The following is a 12,469-nucleotide window of genomic DNA, read 5'->3' on the forward strand; positions in this document are numbered from 1 at the left end:
CTTTGTAACTGTCGAAATTCCTTGCGATAGATACATCTAATCCAGTCAAGTGGGCAATTAGCCGAGGTGCCTGAAGACAGGTCAGTCAACTGCTCTCTCAACAATGCGAACTTGAAGAGGGAATATGGCAATTTTCAATGCCGGTTCAGAAGTAGAACAATGTAGGTGATAGTTTATAATCATCAAGAATTCATCAACAGCCTCTTACGAGAGATCATCATAACGGGCAGTAATGAATGAGGAAGGGTATTGGCAGACCAAAGACACGTACCTTCGGGTCGACAAAACACGGCTAGGAGGGCGGACTGAAGAATAACTCCAACCACTGCCGTATTACCATCACTCCACAACCCATCCCTTCCCAAGCACCCTCTTCTGCTTGATTTTCCGCATCGGTAGTGGCCTAGTCAACAATGTCAGCGATACTTCTTTTGACGTAGAAAGAGGGGGTAGAACTCTAGAGAAGAAAGACATACCACCCCAGCCCACCGCCCGTCTCAGCCCTCATATACGGCACCACCCACACCTCCCTCGTCTTGCCGTCGTCCGACCCCTGCACCTCCTTGACAGGCTTGCCATACGTGATCAGCGGGGTCCCCTTGGCGATATTCGCCAGCTGCGCGCCCGTCAAGTCCGTGAGCGCATGCATCCTCGTCTTGGGCTTCTTCTTGGCGCCGTCCTCCCCGACGTCTAGAATATTGCCCGCGCGCTGGAGGTGCGCGTACACGACGTACTCCGGGCACTCGTCGACGCTCAGGTGCGCGAGCGGCGACGACGGGTGGATGAACACCAGCTTGTCGGCGGGGTCGGCTGACGAGATCTGGTTGCCTTCGAGCGGCATCAGCGGGAGGTAGGGCACGTCGATGGCGCGGCGCGGCTTGCGGTACATCTCGGGCGGGTTGGGCGCCTTGTCGGCACGGATGGCGACTTGGTCGACGAAGCCTGCGGCGACCATCTGCTTGAGCGCTTGGACTTGTAGCGCCGAGGGCCGGGGGAGTTTCTCGGGCATTTTGAAGTTGGCGAAGCCTGCCATGTTGGTCTTGACGAGGTTGGCCAGCTGGGATTGGAGCTGCAAAATCTCCTTGAGGACTTTGAAGCGGACAAAGTGGCTCTCGCACCACGCCTCGGTGGGCTCGTGGGCAAACTCACCGACCACTTGAAGGATCTTCATGGCGTCGGACTTGTCGTCGAGCGAGCAGAAGTTCTTGTGGACTGCGTTAAATGCCTTGCGTATCCTTGCCCGCTTGTCCTCAGCGATCACCTCCTCGTTGGTGCGAAACTCCTCGGTCTGCTCGGCAGCCGCCGGGATAGCTTGGTTCTCCGGCACAAAGATCTCGCCCGCAGATAGCCCGGCAATCATGGCGATGGTGTAGGGTAGGCAGTCATGGAGATGTCCGACCAGCAGAATCCGTGCAAAACGAGGCGCCAAAGGGAAGATGGACATGCTCGTCCCAACTGGCGTAATCTGTCCGCTCGGTGATATCGCCGAGAGGGAGGTGAGAAGCTTTTCGGCCTTGATGATACTCCAACGGTCCGGCGGGGTAGGGAAGGGAAAGTTGACGACGTGTTGGAGGTTCATGGACTTGAGTTGCAGCACCACTCCTTCGATTGGCATACGAAGCAGCTCTGGGGCCGAGAACTCGGGGAAGTCTCTCTCGTAAACTGCCGATGAGTATAACCTCCAGCAGTGACCTGGGCCGGTACGACCGGCACGGCCAGCTCTCTGCTTTGCGCTCGCCTTGCTGATCCAGTCAATTTCGAAGCTCTGGACACCGCTCACCGGATCATACTTCCGCTCCTTCGACCTTCCGCAATCGAAGACGTATCGGATGCCGGGGATGGTCAAACTGGTCTCAGCTACGTTTGTCGCGAGGATGACTAACCGGGAACCTTCAGGCGGCGGCTCAAAGACCTTCAACTGCTCTCTTGTAGGGAGCAGAGAGTACAGCGGCAAAATATGCATCCGCCGCGGCCCGGTCCCAGATTCCTCGTCCTCGAGCTCAAACTCCTTTTCTTCCTCCTCTTCATCCGAGGCAAACTCGACCTCGTCGTACTCATCATGGGCATTCCGGTCGTCGGCCTCGCCGAAGTCGATGTCTTCAACCTCAATCGGAGCTTCACTCCCGGAGATGCAGACCCTTGGCCCTTCCGCAACGGTCATCCCGCCGAACGCACCCTTGAGTTTCTTCCTCAGTTGGGAAATTTCTCCCTGGCCGGTGAGGAAGACAAGCATACCGCCTGGTGGCAGCTTCCGATGGCCTCGGCTAATTTTTCGGAAGGCGTCTTCAACGTAATCAGACCGTGTTTTTCGAGCGAAGTGTATCGTCACCTCATGCTGGCGGCCCTCGACTTCAATGACGCGTGGGGGCGTCTTGAAGAGTCTTGTGTTTTGTGTAAATTCCTCGACCCTAAGTGTCGCAGACATGATGATGATTTTCAATGGCTTGATCGAGGAGTCCTCCTTGACCAGTTCCGCCCTGAGCTTGACCACTCTGCTGAGAATGGCAATCAGGATGTCGGTATTGACGCTCCGCTCGTGGGCCTCATCGATGATGATGGCCGAGTACTTGCGGAGAGCAAAGTCCTGGGCGACCTCTCGAAGGAGGACGCCGTCCGTCATGAATTTGATTGCGGTTTTGGGGTCTACGGTACCCTCGAACCGGATCTGGTAGGCGACAACGTCCGAATGATCTCCCAACTCCTGAGCCACGCGCTTCGACATACTGACTGCTGCCACTCGCCTCGGCTGTGTTACGCCAATCATGCCTGGAGTCGGACCGTCCGGCGCGCCGTAGCCGGCTTCGAAGAGAAACTGCGGCACCTGTGTAGTTTTACCAGAACCGGTGGCGCCGCATATGACAACAACATTGTTGTTGTGAATGGCTTCCATAATCTTCTGCTCCTCGGCAACGACGGGTAGTTTGTAGCGAGCCTCCTGGATGTCGGGATCCCTCGTCACCCCGACGGTGTATGCCTTTCTCGTATTGTTCGTCGTTGGCTGCAGTTCTATCGGCAGCGGCTCTTCTTCAACCGGCCTGGGGGTGAAGTTTGCCGGTTTGGGTATGTCCAAAACGATGGAGTCGACCGGCTTGTATCCTAGCGCTTCGTTTCGTTGCTGGTGCGCCCAAGCCTTGAAAGCGGACGATCTCTGCTGGCGGTTCTGCTTGGCCAATTCATCGCCATCTTCCTCCGACTCGATGTCTCCGTCGGACCTCTCCATTTCGTCATCCGAGCTACTTCCATCGGCATCCTCATCCTCACTGCCGTCGCTGCCCTCGCTACTGGATACACCATCGTCCGATCCCTGCATAAAACCACCGACCGACGGGCCCTCGCTTCCAGAGCTAAAGCCATTCCAGTCATCCGAGGCTGACTCTTCGTAGACAGCAGGGGCTTCTATCGAGTACTTTGTCTTAACGCCTCCTCTTTTCTGCCGTTTGGCGAGTTTCGGGCGGCCAGACTCGTCCACTTCAAGTGGCCGCTTTAAGCCAGCCCCGACTGCTATGGAGCTTGGCTGTGCTGATACCGGAGCCAATATTTGCTGGGGTTGGGTTGAGGTAGCGTCTCTCTGATCGATCTGATTATCCTCTCCATCTTCCGCTTCCGCTTCCGCTTCCGAGTTGCTCGGCGCCTCATCCATCGGTAGCTCTCCATCTAAAACCTTTCGGCGTTGATAGAGCAGACTCGCCCCCGACTTGTCCAGCGCGATGCCGGCATTCTGTTCCCTGAGCGCGCGTCTCAATGCTTCCCTCTTTGTCTCCTTCGCCCGACCGAGGGTTTTGCTGCTGGAGAACAGAGAGGTATCGATCTTGTTGGCGGCTAGCTTGGCAAGCAGCTCCCGGTTTTCGTCCTTCTTGAGTTTGTTCTCAATGTACTTTTCGAGGCGCCTGGCCTTCTTGCTGCTGACTTTGACACCCTGAGGCCTCAGATCTTCACGAAGCTGGGCTCTCTTCTGCTCAGCCTCAGCCTGTTGAGCGGGCGTGATCTCGAGCACGTTGCTGTCTGCGCCGACATCGTGAGTAGCTCGTTCTTGCGCCCTTTGTCTGTCAAGAACCTTGCGCTTGCGCTGCCGTGGAACAAATTTCTTTGGCGGCATTATGATGGTGAGAGTACACTCCAGGCGGTAGTAGTGATACTTCTTGGGAGAGTGCCCAAGGGCATGGCGCAAGGAAAACTCTCAGCACTTTAGTGTACCCCAACTAAGGGCTGAGCCAGGACCTCGGAGACGCAGGATGTGTCAGATCACACCGAAATCAACACGGCTATCGTGTTCCTTTCCTGCGTTGATTAGGCCCGCTGATGTGTCGGTCCGTCCTCCAAAGGTAATTTCAAAATCGTCCAGGTGGCATCTCGAAGCGGTCTTGAAGCTTGTTGCCCGAAAATCTTGTCCGCCCGGCAGAATTCTAATCAGTCAACTTGCAAGGTGGGGCGGCAGTACAGTTGATATTACAGTGTGTTCGCTGTCGAAACACTGTTTGCTCGATCTTGGACTCAACACCAGTTTCCGATCAAGCTCTTGATTGTGTGTACAACAGTCCAGACTGCATTTTCCTTTTTCGAAAGCTCAGTCTACGATGGATGGGGACTTGCCTCGGAATGAGCCTTTCCCGGCCCCGTCCAAGAGAACGGTTGGAACAGTCAACGGCGTTCCCACCGAGATTGAGTCCCTCAGTTTCTCAGACAAAATCATGATCACCGTCTCGCAGGGTGGACGACTTGCCCAGTGGGTGAGTTCAGATATGTAACTTGGAGATTCGCCGCTAACTCGATTTCTTAAGATTCAAGTGCCGCTTTCTGCACCCTCGTCAGCAACAGTGGATATGGCCTTGCCAGGGGCCGGTCTGAGCGCTCTTCCCTCGACCCATCTTACTCCGAAGACTCTCGTTGGCGTCGGCAGCGAAGAACGAGAAACATTGGGCCATCTCTATGCGAGCCAGATTGCAAGTCATCTAACTATGCGCGACCCTGACGAAAAGAGGACACTCCTCCTGGGCTTGGGCCTGGAGAAGGTTGAAGGCGGCAGAGAGGCCTTCTTCGACCTGCTCGACCTGGTCGTGCAGGTCCTCTGAGGAAGTAGCATCCGTAGTGCAAGGTCGAATGCTCGGCAAGAACCAGAGGGCTCTCAGTTGTTTGTTCGCTTCTTCCTGCAATGGGATTCGTTTCTTTGGAAATTGTAAACAGGCCGAAGGCGCATTTGAGCTCGAGAAGAGCTGACGATGAGTCGCCAGTGATGAGCTCTGAACAATGGCAGCCTCGCTGATAGTGAAAGGGAACTCCACAAGACATCGGGGATTACGAGAGCTTTGCGTACCGTAACCCTGTACGCGAGAGGTCCGTGCTCAAGGTTTCCAGCCGCGGCTAAATCTCGGATTACCTAAGCATTCTTTCTGTGCCCACCAAAATTTACCCAGCCCTAAACTTCCGCTCGGCGGGACCCCAAAAAGCAGACTTGCGAGAGCATCACCGTCGAGGAATTGAGAGGCTTCATCGACACTACCCAGCAGCCACCATGGTATGCAATGCTATCACTCGATGCAGAATGAAGTGCTGATTCTCGCAGCCTACCCGGTTCTCCAAGACAAGAAAGCACCGCGGCCATGTATGCTCCCCGTCCCGCCGCTCATGCATGATGGAAATGCTGACTTGTGCTTCCCCAGGTGTCCGCCGGTAAGGGGTATGTTGCGACGAATCAATCAATACAGTCGAATCCATATTAACGAAATCATCATCCAGTCGTGTCGGCAAGCACAGGAAGCACCCCGGTGGTCGTGGTATGGCTGGTGGCCAGGTACGACGATTTGCGATCCCAAAACCCGTATGGACGTGGACTAACTCGACGAAAAGCATCACCACCGCACCAACCTCGATAAGTGTACGCAGACACAACCGGGCTGCATCTTTGGCGTGTTGGGAGGGCCTTAGGACGAGTTCCGGCTCTCGCGACATGCTTCAGATCTTGCCCGACGAGTGACGTTGACACCGGCTAACAACATCTATCAGACCACCCGGGTTACTTCGGAAAGGTCGGCATGAGGCGTACGTACCCGAGCAATACTCACCTCGTCGACAGGACTTCCGGAGCTAATTACCTGGATAGACTTCCACCTTCTCCGCAACCACTACTGGGCGCCCACTATCAACATCGAGAAGCTGTACGTTGCGCGGAACCGGCCAGGCTGAACGTTTACTAAGATTCTGCAGCTGGTCTCTCGTGCCCGCCGAGACCCGGGAACAGTACATCAGCGGCCAAAAGACCGACTCTGCTCCCGTTATCGACCTTCTGTCTCACGGCTACGCCAAGCTCCTCGGCAAGGGTAAGGAACCGATATGTTGTGGGGAAACTGTAAGCAGGAGGAATCAGAGTTACTGACATGCTGCTTAGGCCGTCTTCCCGAGATTCCCGTCGTCGTCCGGGCGCGGTACGTCAGCTCGGAGGCTGAGCGCAAGATCACAGAGGCTGGTGGTGTCGTTGAGCTCGTTGCTTAAGTCGGACGCGGTTACGGTTACATCAAAGGCTAGCGATTGTCATTTTCGGTTACGAAGGAAACCCGGATTGTGAACCCAATGGCAGCGGATCGGACGGTCAGACGACGTCAGCTATGAGTGCTAGATTCCGGAGTCCTGGTTGGGTCCATGGGGTGATGAAAAACACACCCCACATTGCATTAGGGAATGGGATGTTTCTTCACATCTTCCGGGGAGTTCCCGGCCATCTTGGGCTCCATGTCCACTCCCCGGTTCGAGAATTATTCTTGCTTGGTTCAGGATGAGGCGATCCGTCTCTTTTCGGTCCGTGATACCAGGGGTCTTGAGGACGGGCATACCAAAATGACAAGGAAGCTATACCAATCGCCATTACCGAGAGGGGCTTGTGAACAGTTTGAAGTCTTTGTCGGACAAACTTCACCCTAACCTCGACGTGAGCCAGACAGGGACTTATACCTTTTCACGAACCGTCGACCACGTACTGCCGAGGACCGCGCCCAATAGCCATACGTTTGCTTGCTGAGCCCTGTGAAAAAGGGGCATATGGTGTCTCGCAGCTTGCTGTTCGACCAGGACGAGTGAGCCTAGCGCTTGCGCTCCACGTACCACGGAGCGCTGTGCCCGTTTGTCTTGCTTTTGCTTTACTAGCGCCTGCTCTTCCCGCCCCTTTAATGCTCTTCACCCGGCGTGTGGCACCTGGTAGGAAAAGCCGGAAAGCCAGAGGTTGACTTGGCTACCTTTCTCGCAGCCCTCCGGTTGCGACACCTCCCGAGATTGGCATTGATACAAGCGTCCTATGTTAGCTTACGGCTCCCCAGCCGCCCTGACGAACAACACCGACGCAGGCCCCAGTCAGCCCGCCCTCCACATGTTATATTAGGTCCGAGTCCACTGCTGTTGACTTTCCCCTTAACAGGGCAATGGTCTGCTTGAGACGGTCGAGGGGAGCTCATCTATCCACCTGCTTGGGACTCGTTGGGTTTCCCTTCCGAGAAGAGGTCACATCATCAGCTCTTGGCCAGCCTCTGCCGACGTGAAGGCCCACTCGTCCCAGAGGCTACCATAACCAACCCCTTCGTTCAGGAGATGGATGTGGAGCTTCTTGGGCGCCTCAGCTCCTTGTCCTGTGGATATGTGGGTTATTTCTGAAGTTCCCCTTCGCCGTCTGACTATGGACGAGCTGAGGCGTCGCTGTGAGATGTTCACTTGAAGAGCGGGACAGACGATAGTCTCGTGCTCTCATAACTAGATTTTGTTGACCAAGCTGAATTACGTTCGTAAGAGAAACCTGCTATCCCGGCCAATTCGAGTCAAAGATGTCGATAGTAGGCCTGTATCATATAGCAAGTTTTCAGGCTTCACGTTGTTATACACGAGACCAGCAAAGTCCTGCCACATCCGGCAACCTCCAAGATTGCTTTGCGACGACATTAACAGAAACACGACAGGGAAAAAGAAGGGTGTCGGTCCAAAGAAGATACTGATAGTGCCAAACGAGAATAAAAGACAGAAACAAAACCAAACAGGGGAGGTCAAATCTCGCTCAGCATCCAGCATCTGTTTTCCTTGCTAGCCCGATCTCAGGACTGATATCTGTCTCGCGCTGCTACTTATTCAAAGCATGGCAAAACCCAAGTGAGGTATTTCTTGCGTTTTGTCGCTCCCTCCTCAACAAGCGCCCACCGTAGGGAACAGCCACCATGTGAGCGTCCTTCCTTGAACAGTCAATCATACTGCCACCAAACCCGCGTTCCGGAATATGGCACTGGCAATTACCGTTTTCGATCACTAAGAGAATCATGTCAGTAACCAGAGATGATGGAACCGAGAGGATATGGTCGAAACTCACGTGCTCAACCGCCTCGACAGCGTCTGCAACTTCTTGTCCTGCTCCGCCTCGCGGGCAGCCCTCTCAAACGCCTGTGCGCGCTCCTCGTCCTGCTGCTTCTGCACCTCCTCATGGCTGGGCGGCAGCCGCTCGTTCTGCAGGTCCACCTTGCGCGCGTCCTCAAAGGTGCTGATGGCGTTCTTGATGCCCTCGGCGCCGAGCATGAGCGTACCGGCAGGCAGGCGGCCGCCCGATACCGTCTTGAGCTCCGTGACCCGTTCCGACTCCTCGCGCAGCACCTGAAACACGCGCGACAGCCGGCCGATGGCGAGGATCTTGTTCTTGATGGCCCGCCGCTTGTACTCAATCGAGTCGGGGTCCTGGCTGCCCGCGCTCGAGGCAGAGGGCAGGGTGGGGGAGACCGGGCCGGGGGACGTGGCCGACGAATCCTCCCTGAGCTCCTCTTCCGAGCACGTGCTGAGGATGGCGATCAGCATGTCGGTGATCTTCTCGCCGACGAACGGCAAGGACCATGTGAAGACGTCCATAAAGTTGGGGAGCCAGTAGGGGTGTGGGGTGCAGTTGAATTGGCGGATATTCATAACGTTGTTCTCGTACTTGAGGACGGCCGCCTTGTTGTTGTAAACGTCCAGGTAGTTGGGGGCCGAGAAGATGGTCATAACACTGGGGAACCCCGTGGTACGCGTCTTACGGTACATGCGGTACCCAGCATCTTGGGCCTCGTGGGCGCGGATAATGGACAGCAGATTGTTCTTCTCGAGGAAGTGGCAAGCCGCCGGGTACGAGAAGAAATACGAACACCCGCGGACATGGTTGTGCAAGAAGAAATCGGTCGTCTTCTCCTGGCCAAAATCTTCCAGGGGATCAGCCCAGAGAATGTCGCACATCAACCCTTGGGTTGGTGGTTCCCTGAAGCGGTCAATCTGCAAAGGGTAAGCTGATATTCCAGAACCTGGTGGTACCGGGGGAAACAAACGTTTCGCAGGTCATCGAGAGTGTGCAGCTCCGGACTGAGCCCACCGTGGATACACAAGAACTGCTTGTTCATGACCGCCGCCAGCGGCAGGCAACAGAACGACTCCATGCAGGCCTCATAGATGGCTTCCGAGTACTTGTGCTTGCACTCCAGCTTAAAGGTGAAGTAGTCGGTCAAGTGACGGCACTCGTGGTTACCCCGAAGCAGCCAGAGGGTTTTGGGATAGTGTATCTTAAGAGCCCACAGGTAGAGCACGCACTCGATGCTGAAGTAGCCCCGGTCGACATAGTCGCCGAGGAAGAGGTACCTTGTTTCGGCCGGGTCGCCGCCGACCTCGAACAACTTCATCAAGTCGTAGTACTGGCCGTGGACGTCGCCGCACACTGTGATCGGGGCATCCATCTCGAGCAGGTTAGGCTCGGCGCGCAAGAGCTCTGTACCCTTCTTAATGATCCATAGCGCTTGCTCCTCGGTCAGGCGGCCCTCGCGGTAGAAGTGCTGTTTGAGGAACTGGATATTAGGCTTCTGGTGAGACTCGTCCTCGAAGAACTGCTCGTCGGTGGGCTTGTACATGGCAGGTGCTTGCACGTCTACGAAAAGCGGACTGGGTCAGTCTGATGCAGGTGGTGCATCTCACGGCGAAGAGTCCCGTGCTGCGGCAGGACATACCTTTGACAACCCGTTCCATGGTGCTGACCTGGGTCCCGTCCTCCATGGTGTGGATGGTAAAGTCGATCTCGGGCAGCGGCTTCTTTTGCTGTATCGCTCGGATGGCATTGTCGACCTGCTGGTCCTTGGCCCGGCGCTCATCGTGTGAGGCCATGATGTTGGAGTCATCGGTGTCCATGTTGGCGTGGGCGCAGCTGTCGCGACGAGGAAGAGCAGCGGCAGGCGAGGCAGGCAAGAATCCTCCGGCGGGCGGCTACAGGTCGGTCGGCAAGGTTGGCTCGTTGGTTTGTTGGATGGTTGGTCTGGTGAACGAAAGGCTTCCGCTGTGTCCAGCAGCGAGCGAAATTGTTTGTTTCACGGTCTGCGTCGCCCAAATTTCTTCTTGAAGGCGATGATGTCGCCCAGAGAAGCAGATCCGCGCGGAGGGTTCACCGGTGCGAGAAGTTGATAAATTGGCAGGACCAAGGGGCAGATAGGGCTGAGGGTTGGGCGGCCGAGACTCAGGAGGCAAGAATGGAAGTCCCGTCTGGACGGTATGAGCTCCAGAAAGCTGCCCAGGGTCAGGGTGGGGTGAGCGGGGTCTCGAAAGTTTCAGGGTCACGTACGAAATACGTATGCCTTACCAAGCCGGGGCAAGATTACAGTAGCACGTGGAAGAAAGGAGCGACACTCGACGCTCAGGTTCATCTGAAGTCTCCCCAAGTCATTTTCCGGGTTGCGTTCTCACTCACGTGTACAGAACACGCCTTGTTGGCAAAACCTACCAGCTAAAGTACAATTTTGGTTTCGCTTAATTTAGGACCACGCATCTTTACGGTAACTTGATCATAATGGGTGGTGTGAATGTTATCCGCAGGGTTAGGGTCAAGGACCATCTGCTTCTGAGTTTCACGTTCGTCAAGGTATTGAAATCTCTAACAGTCTTTGCTCTATTTCGCTTCCGGTCTATGAGAGATTGAAGAGATAAGGACCCGAGTGACACAGCAAATCATGGCGCACAGTAGCCGCCGTCCACTGCGACATCCGTCCCGGTGGTATACGACGACGCATCCGACGCTAGATAGAGATATGCTCCCTTGAGCTCGATCACCTCGCCCTCGCGACTATCACAGCGAAAATCAGCATTCGATCAGCCAGAAAGATGCGGGATCGGCAATTCAAAAGAAGAAGACGGAAAACGCACCCCATAGGGATCTTATCCTTCCAAACCCTCTTCGTCTCTGGGTCGCAAAACTCCGAAATGCTGGTGTTGATGTACCCGGGGCTGACCGAGTTAGCCCGCGCAAAGCCCACCCACTCGACGGCCAGACTCCTGCACAGATGCACCACGGCCGCCTTGCTCGCGTTGTACGCCGCCTGCAGCTGTGGCACGTTGACGATGTGCCCGCTCATGCTGGCCGTGGCGATGAAGCTACCCGTTGTGAACCGCGGCTCGAGCGGCGCGCCGTGTACGGTCGTGCCCTCCTGCTTCTGCCGACGAAAGTGCAGGCCGGCCGCGCGCGCGCAAAAGTAGACGCCGTCCAGGTTGGTCCTGATCACGTCTGAGTACGCTTGGACGGGTCCGTCGAGCATGGGACCCTTTGTCCAGGGGATGCCCGCGTTGGCGACAAAGACGTCGAGGCGACCGTTAAACTCGGTGACAATGGCGTCGATTGCCGAGGAGACTTCGTCGTACGACCTGACGTTTACGTGGTAGGCCTTGCCTGTGTGCTCGGGAAAGGGCTGTGAGCTGGGCGTGTAGATTCGGGAGGTGAGTAAGTGGGCTTACACCTGACGCTGTATTCCTTCTCGATTTCTGAGGCGGCTTTTTCCGCTTCGTCTTTGCTCTGGAGGTGCCAGATGGCGACGTTGGCGCCCGCCTCGGCGAGGGCTTGGGCGACGGCCAGACCGATGCCGGAGTTGGCACCTGAGACGATGGCCGTCTTGCCCTTGAGCGAAAAGAGGGGGAAGACGCGGTTGGCCTGGGGAGCCACCGTGGTGTCGTGCGCAAACTTCCCGTCTTTCATATCCGCCATGTTGACCGTATGGAGTAAAATCTAGCTGGAAAACACGGGACAGGAAGAGAGGGTCTTTAGAGCTCGGTATGAGCAAGGGAGGCTTTGATGGGATTATGTACACTCGGAAGATTGTGAGCAACGAAAGTGAGATACACCTTGACAATAACGGACAAAAATCAAAGCAGTTGAGACGAACGTTCTATCAGAAAATCAGAAAGGGAGAGCCAAACGTCGATTGTAGACATCCATCGCAAAGGAAACCAGAGCATCCGGCGGTGACCGGCGCCGGGCGAGTGGGTCCGGATCGCCCAGCCACCTTGTCAGCTTGTCGACTCTGACGAAACATGCGGTTCTCGAAGCAGCCAGACAAGCGCCATAACCGGGTTCTTGACGCTCATCTCTGCTGAAGTGAGGGGCATTATTGTCAGGGTGCCCGAAGACCATAAAAGAAGGCCAAGATATCCCGGTGCATGCATGATAGGCGCATCAGTG

General features: G+C 55.7%; 5 protein-coding genes across 5 annotated transcripts; 2 read left to right on the forward strand and 3 right to left on the reverse strand.

The window, feature by feature from the left end:
* Positions 1-339: 339 nt before the first annotated feature.
* Positions 340-4,096, reverse strand: N657DRAFT_565838 (P-loop containing nucleoside triphosphate hydrolase protein; the record flags this gene model as incomplete). The annotated part of the gene is made up of 2 exons (XM_062788385.1): positions 340-403; positions 477-4,096. The coding sequence occupies 2 exons, from the start codon at positions 4,094-4,096 to the stop codon at positions 340-342; spliced, it is 3,684 nt and encodes a 1,227-aa protein (XP_062651278.1).
* Positions 4,097-4,484: 388 nt separating this feature from the next.
* N657DRAFT_641507 (uncharacterized protein) lies at positions 4,485-5,425 on the forward strand. Its single transcript, XM_062792163.1, has 2 exons — positions 4,485-4,727; positions 4,779-5,425. The coding sequence occupies exons 1-2, from the start codon at positions 4,575-4,577 to the stop codon at positions 5,067-5,069; spliced, it is 444 nt and encodes a 147-aa protein (XP_062651279.1). The 5' UTR covers positions 4,485-4,574; the 3' UTR covers positions 5,070-5,425.
* N657DRAFT_214366 (uncharacterized protein) lies at positions 5,390-6,579 on the forward strand. Its single transcript, XM_062786261.1, has 9 exons — positions 5,390-5,512; positions 5,561-5,599; positions 5,658-5,674; positions 5,734-5,788; positions 5,845-5,872; positions 6,001-6,036; positions 6,098-6,152; positions 6,202-6,314; positions 6,383-6,579. Exons 1-9 carry the CDS (start codon positions 5,510-5,512, stop codon positions 6,484-6,486), a joined length of 450 nt encoding a protein of 149 aa, XP_062651280.1. The 5' UTR covers positions 5,390-5,509; the 3' UTR covers positions 6,487-6,579.
* A 1,679-nt stretch (positions 6,580-8,258) lies between these two features.
* On the reverse strand, positions 8,259-10,158 carry N657DRAFT_678104 (Metallo-dependent phosphatase; the record flags this gene model as incomplete). The annotated part of the gene is made up of 4 exons (XM_062796039.1): positions 8,259-8,274; positions 8,336-9,258; positions 9,312-9,901; positions 9,981-10,158. The coding sequence occupies 4 exons, from the start codon at positions 10,156-10,158 to the stop codon at positions 8,259-8,261; spliced, it is 1,707 nt and encodes a 568-aa protein (XP_062651281.1).
* An 810-nt stretch (positions 10,159-10,968) lies between these two features.
* N657DRAFT_567053 (NAD(P)-binding protein) lies at positions 10,969-11,995 on the reverse strand (the record flags this gene model as incomplete). The annotated part of the gene is made up of 3 exons (XM_062788478.1): positions 10,969-11,083; positions 11,164-11,683; positions 11,749-11,995. 3 exons carry the CDS (start codon positions 11,993-11,995, stop codon positions 10,969-10,971), a joined length of 882 nt encoding a protein of 293 aa, XP_062651282.1.
* Between the last annotated feature and the right edge of the window lie 474 nt (positions 11,996-12,469).

Source organism: Parathielavia appendiculata (assembly GCF_033297405.1).
Source record: "Parathielavia appendiculata strain CBS 731.68 unplaced genomic scaffold N657scaffold_2, whole genome shotgun sequence".
Taxonomy (NCBI): domain Eukaryota; kingdom Fungi; phylum Ascomycota; class Sordariomycetes; order Sordariales; family Chaetomiaceae; genus Parathielavia; species Parathielavia appendiculata.